At 45.9% G+C, this 27,438-nt stretch overlaps 3 protein-coding genes across 4 annotated transcripts in view; 2 read left to right on the forward strand and 1 right to left on the reverse strand.

Moving 5' to 3' along the window:
• Positions 1-19,277, reverse strand: part of timm50 (translocase of inner mitochondrial membrane 50 homolog (S. cerevisiae)) — a 25,545-nt gene extending 6,268 nt beyond the window's left edge. The window contains exons 1-8 of the mRNA XM_076976800.1: positions 19,054-19,277; positions 18,289-18,451; positions 17,327-17,358; positions 8,304-8,325; positions 5,756-5,814; positions 3,639-3,758; positions 2,651-2,755; positions 1,188-1,286 (exon numbers count right to left, since the gene is read on the reverse strand). Coding sequence (XP_076832915.1) covers positions 1,188-1,286; positions 2,651-2,755; positions 3,639-3,758; positions 5,756-5,814; positions 8,304-8,325; positions 17,327-17,358; positions 18,289-18,451; positions 19,054-19,248 — 795 coding nt within the window. The 5' untranslated portion in view covers positions 19,249-19,277. The remainder of the gene's footprint in view (positions 1-1,187; positions 1,287-2,650; positions 2,756-3,638; positions 3,759-5,755; positions 5,815-8,303; positions 8,326-17,326; positions 17,359-18,288; positions 18,452-19,053) is intronic.
• A 1,127-nt stretch (positions 19,278-20,404) lies between these two features.
• Positions 20,405-25,493, forward strand: tnfaip1 (tumor necrosis factor, alpha-induced protein 1 (endothelial)). Its single transcript, XM_076976445.1, has 7 exons — positions 20,405-20,583; positions 20,992-21,344; positions 21,441-21,610; positions 22,056-22,145; positions 23,418-23,470; positions 23,589-23,784; positions 24,126-25,493. The coding sequence occupies exons 2-7, from the start codon at positions 21,104-21,106 to the stop codon at positions 24,342-24,344; spliced, it is 969 nt and encodes a 322-aa protein (XP_076832560.1). The 5' UTR covers positions 20,405-20,583; positions 20,992-21,103; the 3' UTR covers positions 24,345-25,493.
• Positions 25,494-26,060: 567 nt separating this feature from the next.
• Positions 26,061-27,438, forward strand: part of sgsm2 (small G protein signaling modulator 2) — a 31,502-nt gene continuing 30,124 nt past the window's right edge. For both annotated transcript variants that reach the window (XM_076977373.1, XM_076977375.1), the window contains exon 1: positions 26,061-26,321. In XM_076977373.1, coding sequence (XP_076833488.1) covers positions 26,262-26,321 — 60 coding nt within the window. In that variant the 5' untranslated portion in view covers positions 26,061-26,261. The remainder of the gene's footprint in view (positions 26,322-27,438) is intronic.

Here is a 27,438-nt window from a genome sequence, read left to right on the forward strand (position 1 = left end):
TTTTCTTCATCAGCGTTTATTTTGTTTGTTTGTTTGCTTTTGAGTCTATGAGACTAGTCTCAAGCGCGCTACCCGCCATAATAAGAGCGTAAGAGAGAATGGATGTCTGCAGGCTGTGGTGACAGCAGCATACTGGAGGAGAGGAGAGGCAGAAGGTGAATGAGAGAGCGCGTGTGCTCGTCCCCGGGGGGGTGGGGGGGTTGGGAGCAGACACAGGGGGTACGGCGCCATTATGCCGGCCGGGTCCGGGTCCGGGAGGACTTGGCGCCCACAGGAGGGGCCCGGCCTTGACGGACTGGTCTCTGCACAAGGAGAAGGACTGAAACACGCCAGCTCCACCAGTACAGTGGGGGGTGGGTGGGGGTAGATGGGGGGGGTGGGTGGGGGTAGATGGGGGGGTGGGTGGAGGTAGATGGGGGGGTGGATGGTTGGGGTAGATGGGGGGGTGGTTGGGGTAGATGGGGGGGTGGGTGGGGTAGATGGGGGGGTGGGTGGGGGTAGATGGGGGGGTGGGTGGGGGTAGATGGGGGGTGGGTGGGGGTAGATGGGGGGTGGGTGGGTGGGGGTAGATGGGGGGGGGGTGGGTGGGGGTAGATGGGGGGTGGGTGGGTGGGGGTGGATGGGGGGTGGGTGGGGGTAGATGGGGGGGTGGGTGGGGGTAGATGGGGGGTGGGTTGGGGGTAGATGGGGGGTGGGTTGGGGGTAGATGGGGGGTGGGTGGGGGTAGATGGGGGGGGGGTGGGTGGGTGGGGGGGGGTGGGTGGGTGGGTTGAGGTAGATGGGGGGTGGGTGGGGGTAGATGGGGGGTGGGTGGGGGTAGATGGGGGGGGTGGGTGGGGGTAGATGGGGGGTGGGTGAGTGGTGGATGGGGGGGGGTGACCTCAAGAGCAGGCGTGGGGAGACAGCAATCACTAGATGTAGTAGGTAAACTAGGTTGCTCTGAAATAAAAACACGAGTCTCAGTCAAAGATTCCTGAAGGAAGAGTTGGACGTGGGGTGTTGAATAAATATTTGGAAGATGAATGATTGTTTATAAGCAGAGACAGAGTCCTTAGAAATAAGACGGTGAAATGTCCAGCGCTGGCACAAGTCATGCTGTTTAAAAGGTTTTACTGGAACACACACACGCATGCACTTCACCAGTATGTAACATCTCTGATCCATTTTAGAAATCAAATTAATTTTACCTTGACATGATGGCCTTCCATGTAGCGCGTGGCGTCCCGGAAAAGGCGATACATGACGAAGCCTTGAGGGTCGATGCTGTCAATCAAGGGGTAGGCGGTCTGCAAAAGACCCGCCCCCGGTTAGCCACACTGACATGGAAATGAATTATGGCCTAAATGGTTTCCAGGACAAAGCATCACATCAGTTTCCGAAGAACCCCAATCAGACACTTGACATGCAGTTTCATACGATGGTAATCTGGAGAACATGTTTGTAATCACAGAGACTTAGTCAGAAACAACCCCTTTCCACACATGAGGAACGCTTCCGCTTTGCACACACACACCACACCAGATGCTCTTCAGATGGCCGCCGGCCTTTGGACCGGTTTTTACTGGAACCAAAGATGTATCATCAACTGGGGGAGTGGAAGCGTACAATGGACGTAAGAAGATGGCGGAGAACAGAGATTAACCGCTCAACTTTCTGCTTTGATGCACAACATATTCATTGTGGTGGAAATGCGTCTTGAGGTCAAATTTAGGTGCATGAACCAGAATGGAACCTGTTCCTCGTTGGTGGAAAACGGCTATCCGTGACGAGATGTTTAACAAATTTAACCGTGACCGAGAGCTTGGCTCGAGAGTCTTTCCTTTCAATCAAAAGCTTTAATTTAATTATGTTAAAACAGACTCAAGGTGACTAATATTTAAGGTTATATAGAAGCATCTGTCCATTTCAGAGTAAGGGGTGTAAGACAGGTTGGGCCCAGTGCTGCAGCGCAACTGTTGGCAGAGCGGGCCGTAGATGGGGGCCGTAGATGGGGGCCGTAGGTGGGGGGCCGTAGTCCTCTGGGCGGAGCATGAAGGGTGTGGGCCCCTGACTCTAGTTCATTTTAGTTAATAGACCACCAGTCTGGCCTGACAGACAGTGACAAACATGATACAAACAAACACAATGCGTATCACAAAACCCACCACCCAATTCGACGCGTGCATGGCTTATCTGCATATGAATGTTGACACAATAGAGGCTGGGGCCCAATATAAAAGACCACACACACACACACACACGCGCGCACACGCACCCCAAAGGCAAGTCCACTTGCATGGTCACAGATAAACAACCACGCCTGATAACACTGCTTGTACAACATCGTTGTCAACAACACCACCACCACCAACAAACACAAGGACAAAGACACTAGGATTAAGCTCAAAGTGTGTGGAGTTACTCTAGTGTTAGCCATAACATTATTTAGGCAATATTAGGTTTCAGCATTTCTACAGGTACACATTAAAGAACTTAATTGCAAACTCGGCTGGAGGCTTCTTTGATGAGGAGCTAATGACTTGCATTATATATGCCGAACCCAACTTACGAAGCAGGCCTCAACCCATTGTGAACAAGAGAACACTTTCACACCTGGTACCTGCTGAACACATCACACCTCACAACATGCGGACATTCTCAAGTGACTCACCATGCCTGTTTCTGATGTGAAGATGACGATCTCGTAGAGGGGGGCTAGCTGCTGGAACAGGTACTCTATACCCGGCCGTTTCTTAAAACGCCAGCCAGTGGCCAACTGGAAATGGACACACACACACACACACACACACACACACACACACACACACACACACACCATTAGGGTCCAGAGTACCTCCACAAAAGTTTTTTTTCTTTATTTTAGGAAGAAGGAACTGGATATCAGAGCACATTTCACACTGGAAGGAGAATGTAACTAATATGGCTCACTGAACGCTTCAAAACATCAGCCTAAAGACTTTGGAGTAAAACTTCAGTGTCACTTGAACTGCCCCAGAAATCAAAGGCGCGGAGCAGCGTGTGCCGTCAGCGGGCTGCTGGGGGCGGGTGGTGCGCAGGTGGGGTCAAAGTGCAGGAGTGCCGTGGCCCACCTGTTGCTTATGTGTAGCTTGTCCGTCCCAGCAAGCCAGGTGGGGACAGCTGGAGGGTTGGGGGGGGGGACAGACAGGTAGGGCGGGCAGACATGTGGGGGGGGGGCAGACAGCTGCAGCCCGAGTAACGCACGCTGCAGATGGACTTCGATGAACGGTAGAAATCAGCAGGGACACAATGGAGGTTTGTGATGGCATCATGCAACCTTGATGGCTGGTGCACAAGACGTCTGACGACGGCGTGTCACCTCCTGGAGCAGCAAAGCTGAGGTGCAGCTAATACTCTGAAACTACCGACAGGCCTTCATTAACGTCCGACTTGAAGATCCGCAGATCGTTGGTTCAACACATTCTCCAGGCAGCTTTTCCTCCCTGAATTTCCGTTCGAATGTAATTAGGGAAAGCAGAGTAATCTTCACATGCCACAGTGCTGTGGACAGCAACAGGCAGCAGAGCGTGTCAAACGCGTCCCTGAGTCTAGAACCCTAGACCTCTGCCCCGGCAGTTCAACTCCTGCTGGGATGTTTATTAGATGGAGGAAGGACATACCGACCACTCGGGGTGCAGCAGGACGTCGGTGAGTTCCAGCACCAGGGTGTATGGAGGCTGGTAGTACGGCTCCTTCAGGGGGTCTGGAAGAAGCTTGGGGCTTGTGGGCTCAATGATCATCTGCAGAGAAAGAGCCATGGGACTGCTAAGTACTAACAGGGATGAGTGTCGGGGGACACACACACACGTGACTACTGGACGAGCGTCAGGGGACACGCACGTGTGACTACTGGACGAGCGTCGGGGACACGCACGTGTGACTACTGGACGAGCGTATGGGGGACACGCACGTGTGACTACTGGACGAGCGTATGGGGGACACGCACGCGTGACTACTGGACGAGCGCCGGGGACACGCACGCGTGACTACTGGACGAGCGTAGGGGGACACCCACGCGTGACTACTGGACGAGCGTAGGGGGACACCCACGCGTGACTACTGGACGAGCGTAGGGGGACACCCACGCGTGACTACTGGACGAGCGTAGGACACACACACGCGTGACTACTGGACGAGTGTAGGACACACACACGCGTGACTACTGGACGAGCGTAGGGGGAGACACGCGTGACTACTGGACGAGCGTAGGGGGACACGCGTGACTACTGGACGAGCGTAGGGGGACACGCGTGACTACTGGACGAGCGTAGGGGGACACACGCGTGACTACTGGACGAGCGTAGGGGGACACACGCGTGACTACTGGACGAGCATAGGGGGACACACGCGTGACTACTGGACGAGCATAGGGGGACACACGCGTGACTACTGGACGAGCGTAGGGGGACACACGCGTGACTACTGGACGAGCGTAGGGGACACGCGTGACTACTGGACGAGCGTAGGGGACACACACGCGTGACTACTGGACGAGTGTAGGGGACACACACGCGTGACTACTGGACGAGTGTAGGGGACACACGCGTGACTACTGGACGAGTGTAGGGGACACACACGTGACTACTGGACGAGTGTAGGGGACACACACGTGTGACTACTGGACGAGCGTAGGGGGACACACGCGTGACTACTGGACGAGCGTAGGGGGACACACGCGTGACTACTGGACGAGCGTAGGGGACACGCGTGACTACTGGACGAGCGTAGGGGACACACACGCGTGACTACTGGACGAGCGTAGGGGACACACACGCGTGACTACTGGACGAGCGTAGGGGGACACACGCGTGACTACTGGACGAGTGTAGGGGACACACACGTGACTACTGGACGAGTGTAGGGGACACACACGTGTGACTACTGGACGAGTGTAGGGGACACACACGTGTGACTACTGGACGAGCGTAGGGGGACACACGCGTGACTACTGGACGAGCGTAGGGGGACACACGCGTGACTACTGGACGAGCGTAGGGGGACACACGCGTGACTACTGGACGAGCGTAGGGGGACACACGCGTGACTACTGGACGAGCGTAGGGGGACACACGCGTGACTACTGGACGAGCGTAGGGGACACGCGTGACTACTGGACGAGCGTAGGGGACACGCGTGACTACTGGACGAGCGTAGGGGACACGCGTGACTACTGGACGAGCGTAGGGGACACACACGCGTGACTACTGGACGAGCGTAGGGGACACACACGCGTGACTACTGGACGAGTGTAGGACACACACACGCGTGACTACTGGACGAGTGTAGGACACACACACGCGTGACTACTGGACGAGTGTAGGGGGACACGCGTGACTACTGGACGAGTGTAGGGGGACACGTGACTACTGGACGAGTGTAGGGGGACACGTGACTACTGGACGAGTGTAGGGGACACGTGACTACTGGACGAGTGTAGGGGACACGTGACTACTGGACGAGTGTAGGGGGACACGTGACTACTGGACGAGTGTAGAGGACACGTGACTACTGGACGAGTGTAGAGGACACGTGACTACTGGACGAGTGTAGGGGGACACGCGTGACTACTGGACGAGTGTAGGGGGACACACGCGTGACTACTGGACGAGTGTAGGGTGTAGGGGGACACACGCGTGACTACTGGACGAGTGTAGAGGGACACACGCGTGACTACTGGACGAGTGTAGAGGGACACACGCGTGACTACTGACTTGAATGAAGGAGAATTTTATCTCACCTGTCTGTAATCTTTAAAATATTTGAAGGTTCGTTTGACCTGCTGGATAATTGGAACATCTACACAAAGGAAAAAAGATACACACAATCTGAATACACGTAAATAATTCACATTATACATAAACACTGAACAATAATGCAAATGTACAATAATGCAAAAGTGCATAAATGGAGTAAAACACAAAATAGAGAGCAGAGAATACCAGAACACCTGAAACAAAACAGCACTTCACATTACACATCTCATCACGCTTGATCATTCATAGAAAAACACCATGATGTTTTCTCCCTGTCTCTCAGGGTAAGGCTCATCTCAACCAACGGCTGCTGAACGTCACGAAGCTGCAGCCACTCGTGTTCACCTGATCCAGACCCGCTCTATCAGAGGAGGCCAAGGTCAGCCAAAAAAGCCGGACGGTTGCAAGAACCGTTAAGAAGGCTGCTCGGATGTGAGACGGGGGAAGAAAAAATAAAACCACAGCCAGACAACACGGTCTGCTTTGAGGAGCCCCTTGTCCTAACCTTGTTTGCCAGTGTAATGGAGAGGAGGTGTATTGTGGCTCTGGAGACCCCCTGTGGCTCTCCGCAGGGATGGCCATTGAAACACAGGCTGGAGGGAGTGACGGAAAGATCGATGGCTGGCCCCCGCGCCCAACAAAGGCCTCCTTTAATCCTGCCCCGGGTCAGCATATGCTCTCCTAGTTTGCCAAAGGCCATTATTACTCCATTGCCTTTCTTCATCACTCCCTTTCTCTTTCCCTCCCTCCCCCACACCACCCCACCCACCCACCCCAAACCGCTGCCTCCAGCCACGATAAACGCTTGGTAAACGCCGTGGCTATTTCACCACGGCGTGGACGGGAGACCCCACCTCTGAGGGCCTGCGGCCTGTTTGGTCTGGTTCTATTGGGCTCGGGTCTGCAGGCAATACATAAGGCACCGTTGGTGTAAACAGAAGCATCTATGCTCAGGTAATAAGATACACCTGGCTCCTGTCCTCTCACGTACACGCACACGAGCGCTGCAGAGAAATTCTAAGTAACTTCAGGGCCTCCCAACCAACAAGCCCTAGTGACTAGTCAGAACATGCCATGTTGCTCAACCCGGTAATGCAACCTTTTGCATTTAAATGGAGGGGCTCAGAAACAGAGGCCATATATATATATATATATCTCCATTTGAGGGAATGCCGTCACTAGGCAAACAGGCGTCAGGGGTGTACAGAAGGACGCCTGTTTGCCAAGCAGTCTGCCTGCTCCCGGTCCCTAAGGGCCACTCTTCCAAAAGGGCACCGCCCACATCTCTCCGCCTGCCTTCTGCTGAGGGAGGGAGGGTGAGCGTGGAGCCAGGAGGGAGCCAGCACGCTTCTCCACACCCCCTTGGGGAGCAGGCGTTTCAACCCGGTCCCTAAAGTAATCATTGCCCTTCGTTATGGTATTAAATGCTCTGGTGTTAAGACACGAGCACTCCAGGTCATAAATCGAGACGCCGTGTTGTGTACGTGGGGTAAACACACTGGGCCGCATGTGCAGTTAATTATACAATTATTTTTGCATGAGGTTGGAGATCACAGTCCGCTATCTTGCTCAAAATCGTGTGCAGAAAGGACACAGCTGGCTCTCCCCGGGCACAGCTTTACGCCACAGTTCCCGGACACAGCTTTACGCCACAGCTCCCCCCGGGCACAGCTTTACGCCACAGCTCCCCCCGGGCACAGCTTTACGCCACAGCTCCCCCCGGGCACAGCTTTACGCCACAGCTCCCCCCGGGCACAGCTTTACGCCACCGCTCCCCCCGGGCACAGCTTTACGCCACCGCTCCCCCCGGGCACAGCTTTACGCCACCGCTCTCCCCGGGCACAGCTTTACGCCACCGCTCTCCCCGGGCACAGCTTTTACGCCACCGCTCTCCCCGGGCACAGCTTTTACGCCACCGCTCTCCCCGGGCACAGCTTTTACGCCACAGCTCTCCCCGGGCACAGCTTTTACGCCACAGCTCTCCCCGGGCACAGCTTTTACGCCACAGCTCTCCGGACACAGCTTTACGCCACAGCTCCCCGGACACAGCTTTACGCCACAGCTCCCCGGACACAGTTTACGCCACAGCTCCCCGGACACAGTTTACGCCACAGCTCCCCGGACACAGCTTTACGCCACAGCTCCCCGGACACAGCTTTACGCCACAGCTCCCCGGACACAGCTTTACGCCACAGCTCCCCTTCATGGAATCTTATTGATCGTATCTTTCTGCACCATTATAAAACAGAACAACCAACAACACCACAATTCATCTGTATTTCTAACGCCAACTGCACAGGAGGAAACGACTCTGGCAGAAACCCCGAAATAAAGGATTATGGGATTCCAAGGCAGCCATGAGCTGAGTGTGCACACTGTGTGCAGTTTTGCCATTACTGGGCACATGTAGTGTAGTAGACGGCCACTAGCAGAGCAGGGCCTAACAGAACAGTCAGAGCAACCCCATGCGCAGAGTTATTTCATGCACCAGTTCATTACAAAGCGCTGATGGACAGGGAGGTCTTAACTTACCGTTATCAAACTCATCTGGGATCTGAAAAACAAGAACATGAGAAGAAGGTGGTGAGGGAATGTGAAAAGAGTTATAGAGCTGAACACATCTGAACACAGCTGAACTCATCTGAACACAGCTGAACACAGCTGAACACATCTGAACACATCTGAACACATCTGAACACATCTGAACTCAGCTGAACACAGCTGAACACATCTGAACACATCAGCGAGGCAGTACGGCGCATCAGTCCTCATCTACTGATCTACAAAGATGACTTTGCTTACATGACAATCTGCTCAGTGACCAGGGATATGCTGCTCACAGGTTGTGTATCTGTGATAAACTGAAAACCTCATGTTTTTCTCTGAATGTTTAAGGCAGACAAAAACAAGCTAAACCAATACACAGGCCTGATATGGTTCTAAATGGTTCTACTATAAAACCAAATATGAAAACCCAGATACACCAAGCATGAGACCTCAGTACTGGTAGTTCCGGTCCGTGGGCCATCACGATGCCTTTAGTCCGGCCTGAGCTCACCTGCACTTGTAGAGTCGGACTAAAGAGACACGCGGCTTACAATCTAACAATAAACCAAATCAAAATGCCTATAAATCTAAAACCACAAACCTAAAAGTGAAACAATGCGAAACACACATTTGAAAAGAATGAAAGCGAGTTATAAATATCTGCGTTGCAAATATTTGTCTGTGCTCTGACCACAACAGGTTCACTGAACTGTAACCCAGTTTGGCTTTTTTTGCGGATGAGCAGGAAACTACATTGAAATGCAGGAAAGGAAGAAAAAAAAAAAAAACAAAAAACAACACAACAAAAACAAAACCTAACTGTGAAAGCTGTGAAGAGATTTAGAAGGAGTGCCATCGTGATAAACACACTAGCTGCTTGGAAATCAGTGTCTGGTGGTGGGTGTCTAGGTCTGTCGTACACAGAAGACAGGCTGGTTCATGTTGCCTACACATGCACTCTCACTGATAAGCTGCCTGCTGCTTTGCAAGCACAATCTGTCAACAGCCTTACACAAACAAGAACGCTGCCAGAAGAGAGGGAGACGATGCCAGAGGAGGACGATGGCGGAGCGGAGCGGAGGGGGCGGGTCGCTCTCCACCGATCCCCTCGTGGAAACGGGAGGAAAAGCAAAGAAAGGTTCGGGATGCTAAGCATGGGGACAAACAAAGCGTAAGCTGCGTCTCAAAGCTCCTCCCCCTGCATGTAGTCCTCAATTAGCTGCACACCAGAGCAATCCATCAATCAGCAGCATGATGTAAAACCAAGCTAATGAATATTCAGCTGCATCTGCCAAGAGGCTCTCTCAGGGGTCCGCCCCCACCCCCGCCCCCCCAGTGGGAGGAGTGCCTCATGTTGGCTTGTGGGACTCTTCAGGAAACACACACACACACACACACACACACACACACACACACACACACACACACACACACACACACACACACACACACACAGCAAAAAAAAAATCCGTACCGACACCTCTGTACTGTAACATACGAGAATAATTAAATAAAATAGCATTTTAATTAAATAAATTAAACAAACAGCACCACTTTTTGGAATTTAAAATGAGTAACTTTAGTGTTGGTAAACAACTCATCACCACTCAACTCTCAATAAATATTAATAATAAATAGTTTATCTCCTTTTGTCAGTGAAAAATTAGAGCAATTTATTGCAGGACCTTGGAAAAGCAAACTGGTGTGGATGAGGGCTGCAACACACACACACACACACACACACACACACACACACACTAGGGTTGTCCCGATCCGATATTTGGATCGGATCGGCCGCCGATATTAGTAAAAAATGCGTATCGGTATCGGATCGGCAGACACGAGAAAATGCCGATCCAGACTCCCGATCCAGTTTTTTTAAGTCCGATCCCGGTTTTCCTGCGCACCCATTTAGATAATCCGTTCCAGTTTTTGCTAGTGAGAGTAAAATCCGGTCCGCATTTTCCAGCACACCTTCAGCACACGAGCGTAGTTTCTGCCCCAATTTAGCTCCGTGGCATCTCGGACCGCCGTGTAAATTTGAAGTTATCGGTCAGTTGTGTGGGATTATTTTACCTTAAAGGATGACAAAGACGAAGAGGTAGAGTGCAACATATGCCACAGTAAAGTCAAGCGTTGTGGTAAAGCTGTAAGAACTTTTAATACCACCAATCTAATCAAGCATTTAGCGAAATACCACCATAAACGAGTTTCTAATGAAAACCGAAGACAAAAAGAAAGGTCCTACACAACTAACACTGGCAGAAACGTTTGAATTGAAGGGAGTGTATAGATGGGGATGGAGCAGCAAAGTGTGGAGTAGAAGGCATTTTGCTTTTAATTAGTTTACGATATGTGCACGGATTTTTTTAAAGCTTTGGTTTACACTTGTTCAAGAGCACTGATGGATGTTAATGTTAATAATAGACTATTTTCCACTCAGGTTGTGTGTTTTTTTTAAATATAATTTACAATATTATTTGCACTTGTGGCTTTTTAATCCTTGGTTTACTGATGCTATTTCTGTTTGTTATTTAATATTTTGTCTATTTTGAGTTTATTAATTGCTAAATAAACAGGTCAGTTTCTCCTTACCAACCATTGTGTATTATTCAAACACACCTAATTCAGCTGGCTACTTGTTATCAAGAGTAAAACGCTTTTCAACATGAGTTTGACAACAAAGTAAGTTGGCTAAATAACTTTAAACTTTAATACATGCTTGGATAGGCCGGTATCGGTATCGGCCGATATCGGTATCGGAAGTGCAAATAAATATCGGTATCGGATCGGAAGTTCAAAAAGCTGGATCGGGACATCCCTAACACACACACACACACACACACACACACACACACACACACACACACACACACACACACACACACACACACACCTCCTTGGCTTCCATCATCTCCCCTGATGTTTTCACAATGCTAAAGTAAACAGTTTTATGATTGAAGGCGGTAAATGAAACGTATCTCTGTTTAGCAAATTATCTTCCTGGCATTGGTTACTTTGCTGGAGTGAAAAAGTTACAGACAGTAAGTCCTGCAAGACGCTGACACACACCTAAGCAATTATTCCCCACATTTCTTTTTCATTATTGTTACACCGATCCTCTCAGCCAACATTTTGCTCTGTACACACACAGACAGCAGCTCTTCAGAGAGCTAGGCCTCCTCACACTGCGTGCAGACCACGCCACCTGCTGGCCAGTTCCAGTTATTACAGCCCTCTCCTTAACGTCTTAACAAGTCTTCTCAAGTCAACACGCAGCAAGACCGACCGGAGTAGAAACGAGTTCTTGAATATACAGAGTCTTGACCAAGGAACTCTATAAACCACCTTTACGAGGACAGGACATCATACTCAATAATTAGAGGAACCAACCACACACACACACACACACACACACACACACACACACACACACACACACACACACACACACACACACACACACACGTCTCCACTGAGAGCACTGAGACAGGCTACAAGCCTTAGTAGTAACAACAATAATAACAACAACATTAAAATAATAATAATAATGAGCAGAAGTAATTGACAAATTCTGGTAATGTCATTCTGGGACTAACCCTACTGAACGAGTCACCTACAATAACAGCCTGTCTGGGATCTTCTGGCACATACTGGAACTACTGCACTGGTACACAGATTAAAAAACAAACAAACAAACAAACAAACAAAAAGAAAGATACAGGACACAATCCCAGGGAACATAAAGTGCTTTGAGACCTTGACTTATTTAAATCATATGAATCTGAATGCCAGTCAATGTGTTAAGAACCTGGGCGTTACCTTTGATAATGAGCTCAGCTTCAAAATCACACATCATGACTACATGCAAGACAGCTTACTTTCACCTTCGAAACATCGCTAAGGTACGGGATATGCTCTCTCCTGCTGACAGTGAAAAACTTGTCCATGCATTTATCACATCAAGGCTAGATTATTGTAACGCTGTTCTATCTGCTCTTCCAAAGAGCTCTATTTCGCACCTACAGCGAGTTCAGAACGCGGCTGCAAGAGTTCTGACCCGCAGGAGAAAGAGAGATCATATTACACCTGCACTCCACTGACTGCACTGGTTACCTGTCAGCTTTAGAATAGATTTTAAGGTTCTAGTGATGGTTTTTAAATCATTAATTTAACTTCCTTTAAATCTACTGTTTTAATCATGCTTCCTATTTTAGATTTTATTGTGTTTGTTTTTTTTTTTTTCTACTTTTTACATTCTATGTTATTTTATTATATATTTTTCTTTATATATGTGATTAATTTCTTAAATCTATTGTTTTACATTTTCTGTGTTTTCTTTTCATTTGTAAAGCACTTTGAATGACCATTGTGTATGAAAGGTGCTATATAAATAAACTTGCCTTGCCTTGCCTTGCCTAAATGTCTTCATGGTCTTGCCCCTCTTTACCTAAGTGAAATGATGGTTAGATATGTTCCAGTCAGGTCTCTCAGGTCTTCAAACAGTAATCTACTGGTGATTCCTAAAAGCCAATTAAAGATTGGCGAGGGTGCTTTTAGCCACTATGGCCCAAAGCTCTGGAATTCTCTTCCTGAAGAGCTCAGAGGCATTTCATCCTTGCATAGTTTTAAGAACAGTCTCAAAACATTCCTGTTTAGATCTGCTTTTAGTTAAGAAATTCTCAATCTTATTTACTTTATTACATTATGTTGTCTATTATTTTCTAAATCCAATTATCTTAATAGTTTTATCTTATTTACTTTACTTCTTATTATCTTATTTACTTTACCTTTTTTACTTTTTATTTTAATATTTTTATCTTTAATTTCTTTTAACATTTTCCTTTTGTCTTTTTGTCTTATCTCCTTTTAATGTTTATTTTATTTATACTGTAAAGCACTGAGTTGCATGTATGTATGAAAGGTGGTATACAAATAAAGATTATTATTATTATTATTATTTTTATTGTCACGCCATCAAAGTGAACAAAAAAAAAAAAGAACTCAGTAAATAGATGTAAACTGTAAGCAGGTAAGTAAACGATCTCCACACACAAGACGGGGCTGAGGTCCCGTTGTCATGACATGGGGCACCACCATCTTGTACCAGACCACGCAGACTAAGGCACATGAGAACAGAACTGTGCCTTTGCTCCCAGGAGGACACCTCTGGACAATCAAGGCCCCGGAGGTGTGAGGAGCAGCACCCGCTCTCTCTACGGCACACTCCGCAACCACACACACACCACCCCCCGCCTGTCTGCTCTTCTCCTTCATCCCAGGCCGGGGGCCCAAAAGGCGGACAACAGGATGATCACAGACGAGACGAGCGGCTTTTTGGGCAGGCGCCAGTCCTGAGGGCAGGTAGGCGGGGCCACGCCAGGGCAGTGTCGGCTCCAGAAGTGTGTTCTTCACGCTGCTGCACTAGCGCAACACGCCCTCAGCGCGAGGGGGAAAACGCGTCACCCGCACATTCCAGGCTAGGGGCTCGTAGGTCTTGCACACACACTTTTACGTAGCGGCCCAGATCCCGCAGCAAACGGTTGGTGTGCGATGTGGTACACTGCACAAAGAATGCGCTCTTTAAGCGTGTGCCAAACCTCGAGCAAGTCCGGGCACGGAGGACGCGGGGGGCCGTTACAGCAAACCAAAACACACAGTAACGACGGCCTGGAAACCACTGCTGGTATTTCAGCTTGGACAATCAGCACTGATGTTACAAAGCAGCTGAAATAAAAGATCTGATCGGTGTGCCGTTAGCCTTGAACACACACATCAGCAGAACATGTCCATACGCTGTTATTTTCTTGACATTTTGTGTTGAGAAATAAAATTCATTCTGAATTGAGAAAACCAGACAAACATTAACCTTGATAATTCAGGTCAACACAATGTTGCAAAGAGTTTGTGTTGTTCCCATTTTGGTAATATAATTAATAACATGAAATCCAGAATAAGCTTTTCTGCACATTAGTTTTTATTGCATGCTTCATGGACCAGATATTCATATTCAGACACCATGCCAGTGCCTCTTAAATCCCAAGGAACTAAGCTCTGGTAAAGCAAGCTCGATTCACTATTACAATGTAATTAACATAGCAGAGACCAAGATACCATATTCCCCTGTATTACAGTACTGCTCTAGCAGGGTGGGCAGATGTGGGCTTTTCTCAACTGAGGTTGAAGTAAGTGAGGAGTAACTTCACAGTCATTAAAGCCACTGTAATGATCATATTTGACTGAAGCATTTTTTGCACAATTCAGTCAAGCAATATTATATTGTAATCGGATGTGAGAGGAAGCTCAGTGCACCTCCCTGCTTAGACCTGTGCTGCTGTGTGGTTAAAGTCAGGGCCACAAGCTGAAGCAGTGAGAGACGCCCTCTTGTGGACAAAAAGAGAAGCAGCACACCCGTGCACAGTATACAGGCAAGGGCCGCAAATACTAGCTGGTACTGAGACCCATATATATAAAAACAAGGCTGAATATCGGCTCACCCAAAGTGGACGTGTTCCCTCCCTCTTCCTCTGTGGAAGAACTGCTCTCCTTGTTGGGCAGTTTGAAGGACAGAGTTCACAGGGATTTTTCCCTCGCTATGATTGCGAGTCACTTGGCCATCGAGATCTTAAGCCCAACATTTGTAAAGCTGCTTTGTGACACATGAGGAAAAAAGATGCTACAAAAATTTATCTTAAGTAAAAATGTGAAACGGATATAAAATGGAACAAAAACCATAGATCAAATGCTTCTGGTTTTGTGCCAAATATCTAGGTGTGCTGGATCATGTGTTCTTCAGAAGGAGAACTAAAACAAAATGGTGTCCTCATCCTGGGAAAGAGGTCAAGTTCCCGCTCCCACAACGCCCAGGAAACAAGGAGAGGACAGACGGTTTACGGCTACTCCAACTCCACAGGCACACTTCACATTTGGCTCTCAAGAGATCTCCTGCAAATGACCGGCGTGTCTCTAAAACGCCACGGTGGAAAGCTGAGGTGATCTTCCCGAAGCCACACCTCCCTCCGACCACACATCCCAGGAACATGTCAAAGTGTGCACTCTGAAAAGGAACGCCTCATTAGCGAAGCCAGACACACACCTTCCTCCCTGTGAAAGTGTGCCTTTTCAAACTTACATCACGCTAAATTGCAAGACAGCAGATACTCTGATGTGACCTCCAGGTGGGAGGCCAGCCGTTGAGTTAATTGGTGTTTGACCATCATCTTTCTATTGGAATACCTTTTTTTGGGGCACCAATTCTTTGGGGAGGTCCGATTCTTGGAATACAACTAGCTACAAACAATTAGTAAATAAGAACTGTTAAGAGCACATATTTATGCTCTTTTCATGAAAATATACCTTTTTCAACAGAAAACGGCACTATGCACTTTTCAATTTAAGAGGATTTAAGTTTAGGCAAGGTTAGGAAAAGAACACCACTCTGGGAATCCTTATTTAAACAGACCAAAACAGAAAGATGGTTTCTTTTCTATCACTTCTGTGCTCCTGCAAAAATTAATGGCAAGTCGTTGATAGCAAAAAAAGGAGTCTGTAGAACACAAGAATACCTCCATGAATGGATGAGATTTGACTGAAAAAGTTCTGATTTGAAAACAAATATAATCATTTAACCCAAAAAAAACACCAGAGTCCTTGAGGTTGCGGGTATTCTTGGCACGAGGGACAGGATGATGGTTGTGCACTCCTGATCACAAGGTCTTCTACCATCAGTCCTTCAGATCTTGGGTATAGGTGTTTGATCACACACCTCGTTCCCAAATCTCCTGGAAGATCACACTTAGTTGTGAAGTGTGTCCTTTCAAGGCCAGTTTTTCACAGGCTATAGAAGCTGAACAGGATCTCCTAAAGAACAATTAAGGGTAGGTGTAGACTTTGAAGTAGCAACTTTCCCAAACCCACACCTTGATACACTGCAAGAGTCACTTGGATGTGTGCGCTCTTTGAAAGTGCTACAGCACTGGTTAAACCAATTATTCCAGAAGCTACACGAAAAAAAAATTCCAGTGTCCATGAAGTACATCACCAAGGTTAGTAACGCACCCGTACAGGAACTCGTGGTCCACCCAAACAAACACTATTTCCATGTTTATACTCATGCACAGGCACAAGTTATGCAACAACTTGCTTTGGGTAAATGTCCAATGTTTACTGTGAAAAATTATTGGATGCCTAAGTTTGAAGTACAATCAAGAGAAACATTGAGCCCTTTCATGACACACAACAGCTACCAATAATAAACACTATTTAATATTCCTTTGAACAAATAAGTCCAAAACTATTTAAACATTAGACCACCTGATATTCTGTATCTAAATATACCATCCCTCAATTTTTCCCATTTTCATAAATCTGGAGCAAACACCAAACGTAATTTGCTGAGCTTTGAGCTGTTATTCATACGCAACAGGACGCAAGTCCTTCTGACAGCAAACCTCGTATTTCAGACTTAGAATAGGTCGTGTCTGCTGCATGGGAAAAGCCACAGGTGTGAGTTCCAACACTATCAGCTCCAGCACACTTCAGTCACCTCCTTCTCCTCCATGTACCTCACTGTCAAGTGAACACTTTGAAGTGGACCTGAAGTCATAAATAAGCCTCACCTTTAGAAGTGTGAGAAGTGTGCTCTTAAGAGGCTGATCTCGATCCATTCACACTAACCTGTGAAGTGTGCCTTAGGAAGCAGTAGCCTTCAGCTGACCACTTCTAACGCCCAACACATTCTGTGGTCACAGCCAAGGTGAAGAGCCCTTATCAGAAAAGGACGCTGGTGTGGAGATCAAGTGAGAAAGTGTGCCATGAGGCACACTTCCTAGCTCAGGTCTGAAGAGGACTTCTAAATGACTCATCACCTTGAAGTCTGTTAAAGCCCTGTCCTAAAACTGTTTAATCACAAAGATACTTTAAATGTGAACTGCTTTTGCGCAGGTTTAGAGAGACGAAGATAAAACCAATGTTCACTTTTCCTTACCGATGTGTAAACATGCACCCACCTTATTTCCGTGTTCATCCACAGAGTTGCTACCTAGAGGTGCAAGACAGACAATGGCAGTCATGATTCTGATACATACTTCAGTGTTCAGCATGCAAAACTGCTTTAAATCACAATGAAACCAACCCTATTTAAAGCTATAAAAAACACTTTCATATAAAACACAGGATACGTTTATGCATATACAAAAGTTCAAGTTAAGTTTCATTTGAAATGATGAGTCTCTTTCGTAAATCAAAAGGAGAATAATTTGTGAAACAATTTAAGTAAATGTGTGCATGCTATGAAAGTGAAAGGAAACTTTAATTAATAGTAATTCTTAAAATTATACACCGACCTAGAAATTGAAGTTAAATTAAAGTTCTCAGGAAAAAGAAAGAAAAAAAAAAACATTAGAACTGTACAGATGTCTCTGAATGTGCCGACAACCACAGACCAGCAAACATTGATGGCAGTGAGAAGATAGACTTACACAGTAGTGTATAAAACAAACTAGACAACTGAACAGTTGAATGCAGTTAACGACTGATTTCTCTGGAACGCATGTACGGTCATCACCAACACATACGGGATTGATGCTTGATAGAAGTTTCACAAATAATTCTGCCACTGCATTCACGAAAGAGACTTTTTTTAATTGCTTTACTCCATATTAGAAATTAATTGTTTTAGTTGACAAACACGTGAAGGAGACACACAGAATGAATATAAATAAGAAATGTTACATGTAAAGAGTACTAAAACGTGTAAGGACAGAAAAAAAAAACATTGAAATAATTAGAATTCACAACATAAATGTAATATTGTGAACCACCATACCTCCTTATATGCATTCATCTGTGATACATTCCACACATCCCAGTTATGAATAATAATAACAATGTTCTTTATAAACCCTGTCAAGAGAAACATTCAAAAACACGAGGAATCATCCCAGAAGTAAAACCCAGATGATTGACTCACCGAATATATACACCACGCCAACTGCTCCTCCAATTCCCATAATTCCTGCCAGACGAAGGACCATCTTCTTAGCGTACGCTGTGTTTTCTTTCTGTTTTGTGTCCTGGCCCTGGTCGTTCTGTTTCTGGTCAGAACCGCCCTGCCCCACAGGAGAAGGCTGGTCCTGTGAGCCAATCATCAATATAGGTTCAAACCTCATTAGCAAATTCTGCACAGGCTATTCAGGTAGCATCATTACTAGTGTAGTGAAGATGTTTAAGCATTTAACACTTAGAATATTACAATACATCCCACCCACCTCCCCTTCAGTAATGACAGTTCATCATCATGGTGCTCCTGTCACAACTAACTACAGCCTAAAGTCCTAGAAGCTGTGACTATACTGTCCCAACCTTAAATTTGGGGGGATTTCCCACCATGACTAACAAGGAGTTACATGCTTCAAAACAGCAATAATGTACCTTCAGTTAGATAGATAGTTAGATAGTTTGACTACACAGGTTATATTAATGCCAGGGAAACTAAGGGTCCCTCGGCTAGCTGGCTAGCTAGTTAGCTCCATAACCACGACCACTTCATTCATGCTGTTCTGTACAACCACATGTAAACGGTTAAAGAAGACAAGTAACAATATCCACGTATGAAATAAGTCTGTATATTCGGTGTTGTCGCCGTGACATGGACGTTTTCAGCACGAGTGTCTCCACTATTTTATATAAACACACATAATGACAGACGTTAGCTGCTGCTGCTGCTGCTAGCTACCTTCTGGAGTCTCTCCTGTAATATCGTCTGAGCCAGAGACCCTGTGCTGCTTTCTCCTCCTTTCGACGTGTCGGCCGAGAGTGCCCGGCCCGAGTCTAAGACCACCGGGGCCGAAAGGCCCCCGACACCGCTCCTCAGGCGCAGGAGGCCCCGGCTCGCTCGGACACACATGGGGTACACGGACAACGCCGCCATCTTGGATGTAAGTTGAGCTCGTCGCTCCAACGCGAGCGTAAAGGACAAATGAACGTGATTGGTTGAATGTGTTTTGATGGACAGCAAGACGACCAATGAAAGTCACCAAAAAGAAAACACGCACAGAAGGCGGATCTTTACATTTTTCGACCTATCCAAGCGCGTAGCGTTGACCTTGTTCGCAAAATACAAGTCTTCATTTATATAATATAACCTCAAAATGACACAGAACTGCAGAGTTTGTTTTCCAGCTCAATCATTACTACTACTACTACTACTACTACTACTACTACTAATAATAATAATAATAATAATAATAATAATAACAGCGTAAATACAGTCACAATAAACATATTGTTTTATTTAAATATAAATAAATTAAATAAATAAATATAAATTAAAATAAATAAATATAACAAGGAAATAAATAGCAAACAGGAACACCTCACCTAAATGTTTAATGTAGTGTAAAAATTATAAATATATTATCTTCCAGTACTCATTTGAAAATACAATTTCAAAACAAATAGTAATGAACTCAAATTTCAATTTGCAAAAAGATCATTATGGAAACATTCAAAGGAATATTCTGCAGAAGCACCGATCTTGTACGCTGCTGTGGACAAAGGTGACTGCCAAATGCTGTCAAAGTGGAGTTTCTGTGGTAACTGGAAATTAAGTTGCCATAAATCGTGATTTTGTCCCCAATTGAAATTAGTCCTCCACATTTACTCATCTGTGCAGTGAGCGCGCGCACACACACACACACACACACACACACACACACACACACACACACACACACACACACACACACTATGGGCTGTGATACACAGGGTTGGGGTTAAGTGCTCATGTCCTAGGGCCTGGGAATCGAAGTCTTCTTCTGAGTCTACCGTTTGCGGTTAAATTTACGGTGCATATCGCCATCCAACAGCTTGTGAATACATTTTGGGGTGTAACAGTAATAAACATCGACATATGAAAGATAAACAACTTCACCACCTTCAGGTGTTCACACCCTGTTGGTGGCGACATGCGCCGCAAATTTCCTCGCTAACGGCAGCCTGATAAGGAGACAATACCTCCCCGCCTCAGCAGGCGGCAGTGTGGCGTCCTTCAAGCGGCGCGTTTCATTGTTACACCGAAGAAGAAGAGGAAGAAGAAGAAGAACGCTTTCGGGGCGGCGCAGCTAGCCAGCGTCGTTTTGTCCGTACGAAAAGTTTGTGTTTGTAGTAAAAGTTTAGTTTTTTTGTTTTTTTTGTAGCCACAATTCATATGTAAACACAATTGGACATATAAAAAACAAGAGACTTTATACCAGTCAACCTGAAGGTAATGTTAATTTGTATTTTAGCTGGTTAGCTGGGATACGTTGGTTATCCTAGCAGGCTAGCTAGCTAGCTGACATTAACGATACAACGACGTGTAGCTGCGCGGGGTGACCAGAGTTTACACTAAACCAGTGGAAAACAATAAAACTAGAATAAGAGTCCCCCTAAGTAAGAGTGCTTCATATCCAGTTATCAAATGTGACATAGCTAGCTAAGTCACCACAAGATGAAAGGGTGTGAATGTCTAGTAACCCCTCCCCCAGTTTGTTACATAACTACTTATATAGTTGTATTATCTGTTTTAACCTCTTGTGGTTCTGGGTGTGGATCAACGTTTTCATATCACACTGTAGTGATGTGTGAGCAGGATAGGGAGTGAAGTAAAACTGCTTTTAACTTGTGCTGATAGATATGTGAAGGCCTGGAGTTTGCAAGCACTGGCATCTTCTCCAGCAAAACTCACCACGGCGGGGGACATCAAGCCCATTGTGTGCAGGGTGGTTATCTACCTACAGAGGGACATGGCGGGACGGAGCTGCCTGCCCCAGCCTCTCCCACAGGCGGGTCCCATTGTGCCGGTCTCCTCCGTGCCTTGTCCCAAGACCAAGACCTGCAGTGACCATGGTGCCCTGGGCAATAAGTATGTTCGTCTAAATGTTGGTGGAGTCCTGTACTACTCCACTGTGCAGGTGCTTACGCGGCAGGAGACCTTGCTGAGATCTATGTTCAGCGGTAAGGTGGAGGTCTTCGCAGACAAGGAAGGTGAATGTTGCAGAACGTCCTTCGTTTAACGTGTATATGAATGTGTTGGTGTGGTGGTGTGTGTCTACAGTCTGAAATCAGTTCTGCTCTTGTCAGGTTGGATTTTGATCGATCGCTGTGGGAAACACTTTGGTTTGATACTGAACTACTTGCGAGACGGAAGCCTGACTTTGCCCAAGAGCAAGCAGTCCATCAAGGAGCTTTTGGCAGAGGCCAAGTACTATCATATCCAAGGCCTGGTGGACTTGTGTCAGCATGAGCTTCAGGTCAGTGAATCCAGACCAAGGCAGAGTACTTTAAAACCAAGATATCTTCAGATCCTGATTTACAGATGTACTAAAGACATTACATTTGCTGATGAACAGTTAAGATGACTATGGACTGATCTGGATCAGTTTGGTACGGTCATTGATTGACATTACACATACAATATATTTTAAGAGGTTGTATCCAACATTAAACCACAGTAACTTTTGCTTCCAATATCTGCATAATTCAAATTCAGTTTCATGCAGTTAAACATTTTAAGCAAACATGATCAGACTTTTTTATTACTAGACATTTGTAACAAAAGAGTGAAAATCATACACCCAACCGCATTTTCCCTGTTTTCGTTATCACCCTGAATATAAATCTGTTGCACTCCGTTGATTCTGGGCTGCCTCTCTGTGACTGGCTATTGTGTTTGCTTTTTCTGTGTTTGCCTTGCAGGATAATAAACAGAAGGAGAAGGCGCTGTGTGTTATACCAGTCATCACTTCTCACAAAGAAGAGGAGAGATTGATACAAGGATGTACAAGGGTGAGGATCATGCTACCAGAATTATGTGATATATGTTATGAATAGGGCTGGGTATCGATTCAAATTCCAAGAATCGATCCGATTTCAATTCTGAAGATTAAGAATCGATTTATTTCGATTTAATCCGATTTAATCGATTTGATCCGGTTCGATCCAATTCGGGGTTTAGTGTTATAAAAATGTATTTGAGCTGTTTCCTGACTATGTACAGAAGCAACATGTTAAAACTAGTATTATATCGATATTAATCAGCAAATAGTTACTGGTAGTTGGTAGTTACTGATGGCTGGAAGACTGGTGAAAAGGGTAATCATAAATCTACCTTCAAGAAAGGTAATCCAGGACAATAAACAGAGGACATCTTTGAGGTGTCTATATCTGCAACAGTGGACTCCTACTGGGACACTAACCAGTGCATTATTATTATGATTGAAATAATTAAGAATTCACCCAAAAGCTGTTGCTACCAAATGCATTTTTATTTTAAAAGTGCTCACACTTAATAAACTGAAAGTATAAAATGTAAACGTGTATTTTTCTTTAAAGTGAGAATATAAGAACAGAACTGTCACGTTACGGTCCCCGACCCCTCCCTGTTGGGCGTGTGTTTACGATGTCTGCGTCTGTGGATCTCCGTGGGTGCGGGTGCGTCTTGTGATAATCCGTCTCACCTGTGGCTCTCGTCATCACGTGGAGTTTGTGGTTTGTCTATTTAATGTGCGTTCGCGCAGCGTCCTGTGCTCGTTGTTGTTTGAGTCACACATGTTCTATGTAAACGTGTTTTATGTGCGCTGTCTGCGCTTCGGTAATTGTAATAAACATAACGATTTGGAAAGTGCAAAGGATTCGATCTCATCCATCGCCTTGCGCCCAACGTTACAAGAACATTTTTAACTTTTTTAAACTGTAAAAACACTGGGTAAACTGTCAGTGACATGGACTAACTGTAAATAGTCACTGACACTGGATAAACTGTCCTTCTGTTTTTAGATTGCCGATTTGACTATCGTCGTTACCGGCACTGTCCGACGCCATGTTGTTTTACAGTTAGTTAGACCGAGCACGCCTGCGTGAATTCAGTGACGAGGCGGGGGTAAAAGTTCACTAAAAAATCGATCTTTGGACGTACGAATCGATTATCAGATCGTCATATGCGAATCGATTCTGAATCGGAAAATCGATTTTTTCAACACAGGCCTAGTTATGAATGTAATTTATATGATAAGTAAGAAGGTTCTGCAGTTTTGCATTTATGCTGTTTTTCTCTTACAGCCGGTGGTGAAACTTCTCTACAATCGAGGCAACAACAAATATTCCTATACCAGGTAAATAAGGCACATTTGAACCACTTCAAAATGTTTATTATTTATTCAATGTAAAAACTATTAATGTTTTTCAGACTTTGTCCTTACTAAACCAGAATTATGTTCTGTTCTCTGAAAGCAACTCGGATGACAACTTGCTCAAGAATATTGAGCTGTTTGAGAAGCTGTCCCTGAGCTACAATGGACGTGTTCTGTTCATAAAGGATGTAATTGGTGATGAGATCTGCTGCTGGTCTTTCTATGGGCAGGGCCGTAAATTTGCAGAGGTTTGCTGCACGTCCATTGTCTATGCTACTGAAAAGAAACAGACCAAGGTATGTACTGTATAGCCCTGGGCATATGTGGTCAGTTCCTGCTAAGCTTTTGTTTGAACATTGTTACAGGCCAGTTTTCCTCACCATGTGCTAACACTGACTGCTGTTATTGGTGGTGTTATTTAACATTGACGCTCATGAGTTAGTCTTACTGATACTCTGCCAGCACCACGTTTCATAAGCATCTAGAAAGGACTGTGACATCATGAAAGTGATTACACTCCTCAAACTGAAGTTTGGATGTTTGAGCTCACAAGAATGCTTTAAGGAAGTCGAGAAGTTCGCACGACAACTGTGCATAGCGGGGCGTACCTTAGCTTTAACCCACCGGACCGTTTCAGGTGGACTTTCCCGATGCGCGAATCTTCGAAGAGACGCTAAACGCGCTGCTCTACGAGAAGCTCCCGGTGCCGGACCACTCGCTCCTGGAGGCCACCCGGCGACACGCCCATTGCTGCTCTCCCAGCGAGGACGACGAGGCCGTGGAACTGAGGGAGAGAGTACGTCGCATACACGTCAAGAGATACAGCACCTACGACGACAGGCAACTCGGACACTAGCCGCCGCCACGGACCTCCGCTCTCCTCCGCCCTCCTCGCCCTCCCGTCCCCTTCTGTCCGCCTGTGCCTCTGTTCTTGTTCGGCTGTGGGCAAACGCTCACGCTGTCCGCTCCGGGCGGAGCGTTCCTCGGCGGCCTGCTGTTGAGTGTGAGAGATTGAGCGTGATCCGTGCAACCCACACCATGGGTTGTTATTCACCTCCTACAACAGAAGGCAGGTGTTTTGATCACAGCACACGGGCTGTCGTGACTGCCCACCTGACACAAATTCTGAACTAATGTATGGGTGTTTGAAGGGTACTTGTTTTGAGGGAAAAAACAAAAACTGCACATTTGCCAGTTTTTTGATGACGTAAACTTAATAAGTGTACTGAACACTTTGAGAGTGTGAGCTTTCGCCCACGGCCAGACGTCTGTGAGAAATACCACACTACCAGCAACTCTCTCAGACAATGTTTAACCACTGTTTAACTCAGTGCCACATCATGGTTGCTTGTTTGTATTGTCACAATCTGATTGAAAAACCAATCGAATCAAGGTTCAGTATTCTCAATCAGAAATAGTCCATTCTGCTCTAGACATCTATGTTGAGCTCATAGCTGGAATTAAACTTTTACCTCTTTCAAAATGTGTTTTAAGATTAATGGCTCAATTTAAACAATAGATTAGAGTGAGATCTGAGATTAAAAGCAAATTACATGAATAAATAAATTGTAACCCACCGTTTAGCGTGATCACAGTTTTTTAGGTTTGAGGTTCACTGGTGTACATTTTTACACTTTAATTTATTCATTAGTATTTTAATGTTGTTCAGCTTAAAAACCAACGTTGAATTACTCAAAAAAGAAGTAAATTTAAAAATGCCTTTGGTCACAGTGATGCCTTGTGTTTTAGTTACATACGGATGTCATCCAGATGTTACAATTTGAATGAAATAAAATGTAATCCAGAATCCAGTTAGTTTTCACTAAAAATCCTTGTGAACATTGATATATGCAGTGTATTTTGTTTAAACTGTAGATTTATTTTATCAAGAAATTCATACTCTTCACAAAGTATTTTACAAAGACTGTTCAAATAATATTAGCTGCTTTATATTTTATAATATATGGAACATACTTTTAAAAAAAGATAAAAAACTTGGAATGTGTGTGTGTGTCCGTGTCTTTATCTGCATAGTCTTGGTTCCTCTCTGCTCCCTGTGCTCAGATCAAACATCTCCCCAACTTCAACGTGGCCCTCAGCCCTGAACCACAGAAGCGCCCCTGATCGCGCTGTGATGTATATTGTATCGTTTGCGCCTTAAAGTAATTGAATCTAAGGTTGTAAACCAATATCGGCCACCTTAATGAAACTGACCTTTCTACTTATTTATGTCAGGTTGAATTTTATCTATCGTCTTCCTTACAGGGCCTGGATCAATTTGAGTTTAACTACTAAACGATAGCCATAAAACACGGAATAGCCCAAAAGATTTGACTGAAATATCTCCCAGTTTATGTAACGTAAGAGAGGATATAACGCGAGGGTAATTTATTCAATAGGTTATTGTGCAACTTCAGCTGAGTTTTCTAACGTGAAGTGGAGCTAAAAATAAAGTGGCGAGCAGCCTTGAAGTGATTTATCCCATTGATCCGGGCACGCGCGGAGGGGGGGGGGGGTGGCGCGCGGATAGGCGCGCGGAGGGGGGGTTGGCGCGCGGAGGGGCGCGCGCGCCTGTAATGGCGTCATTGTGCAGGACCGGAGACGCTCCGCCGCGCGCTGCAGCAGCCTCGCTGCGTCAACGATCAGCTGTCAGCAGCTTCATGTAAAAACAGGAGGAAGGCTTCAAAATATATTTATTAGGGGGAGGACGGCAGACGAGAGGAAGTCTTCAGATCAGCGACTTTTGTACCGGTTGTCCAAACAATCCAGAAACATGGGCTCGGCAACAGATGAAGAATTTAAAGAGAAACTGCTGTGGAACGTAAAACGAGAGGTACGTGCGGTCCGTTTCATTGAACTGGGTCCTCGGTAGTAATAAACGTGGAGCGAGGGGACCCACACGCGTCAGATGGGCACCACCAGTACCTGCGTTGATTGTGTTGACTGGAGCAGGGGTCCTCGCCCTGGCACTGGGGGGTTTGTGCATTCATATCTGAAGTTTGTAAGGCTATTAATGCGATGCATCATATTGTTTGGGATTGCATTGCAGCAGATCTCGTTAAGTTTTTAGCTTTTCACTGAAGCCCTTACGCTGTTGAGTTTACCATTACACATTGGAGAAAAATGTAAACTTACTCATGATGACCCTTTTCATTTTATTTTCTTTATTATTATTATTTTATTATTATTATTATTTTGGACAATGTCCTCGTCTAAATACACCAGTCAACTGGGAACCATTCAACATCTGATGTTAATGGTGTTTAGTTGCAATGGGCTTACCTGTTGAATTGGATCGACTATCTGAGGAACCGCTGGACACGGACACGATCCGTAGTTTGGGGTACCACACGGAAAACGATCGTTTATAGGAGAGTCAAATATCAGCTCGGGAATCAGAACTCATCAGTCTCAGCAATGCCACTGCTCACATTATACGATTAATAATCGATCATTAGACTAATTTCATGTTAGGTTTGGCGTACATGTTAATAATCACCCAAAGGAGCATCCGATCAGATCTACCACGCTTCTTCCGCTATGAGTCACAGCTGGATTGGGTCTTGTTGTACATCCAGGCTGTGTAACCTAGAATCAGGTTAGGGGCTCGCCGTGATCCCTTCATGATGGACCTTCAAGCTGAGCATCATGACCGTAGTGAACGGGTTCCGTCCACCCTGCATAAAACACGCCCGTCCTTGATTTATGCATTTGGTTTACTTTTCTGGTTCTTACAGTCACATCCTGGCCCTCCCCACGTCCAGATCTGTTTTACTCCGATAGTAATGCATATGTATTCTGCTCGGTCTGGGTTGGATTTGAATAGCAGATCAAATATGAAAATGTTCCAGCGCTGAAATAAGATCATTTGTGAGGAGAGGAGCTAATAAATCTGTTTCACATCTCACGAGCTGGTGCAGAGTGTCTGAACTTTAAACATTTTAAACACC

The sequence above is a fragment of the Brachyhypopomus gauderio genome, chromosome 16 (assembly GCF_052324685.1).
Source record: "Brachyhypopomus gauderio isolate BG-103 chromosome 16, BGAUD_0.2, whole genome shotgun sequence".
Lineage (NCBI taxonomy): Eukaryota > Metazoa > Chordata > Actinopteri > Gymnotiformes > Hypopomidae > Brachyhypopomus > Brachyhypopomus gauderio.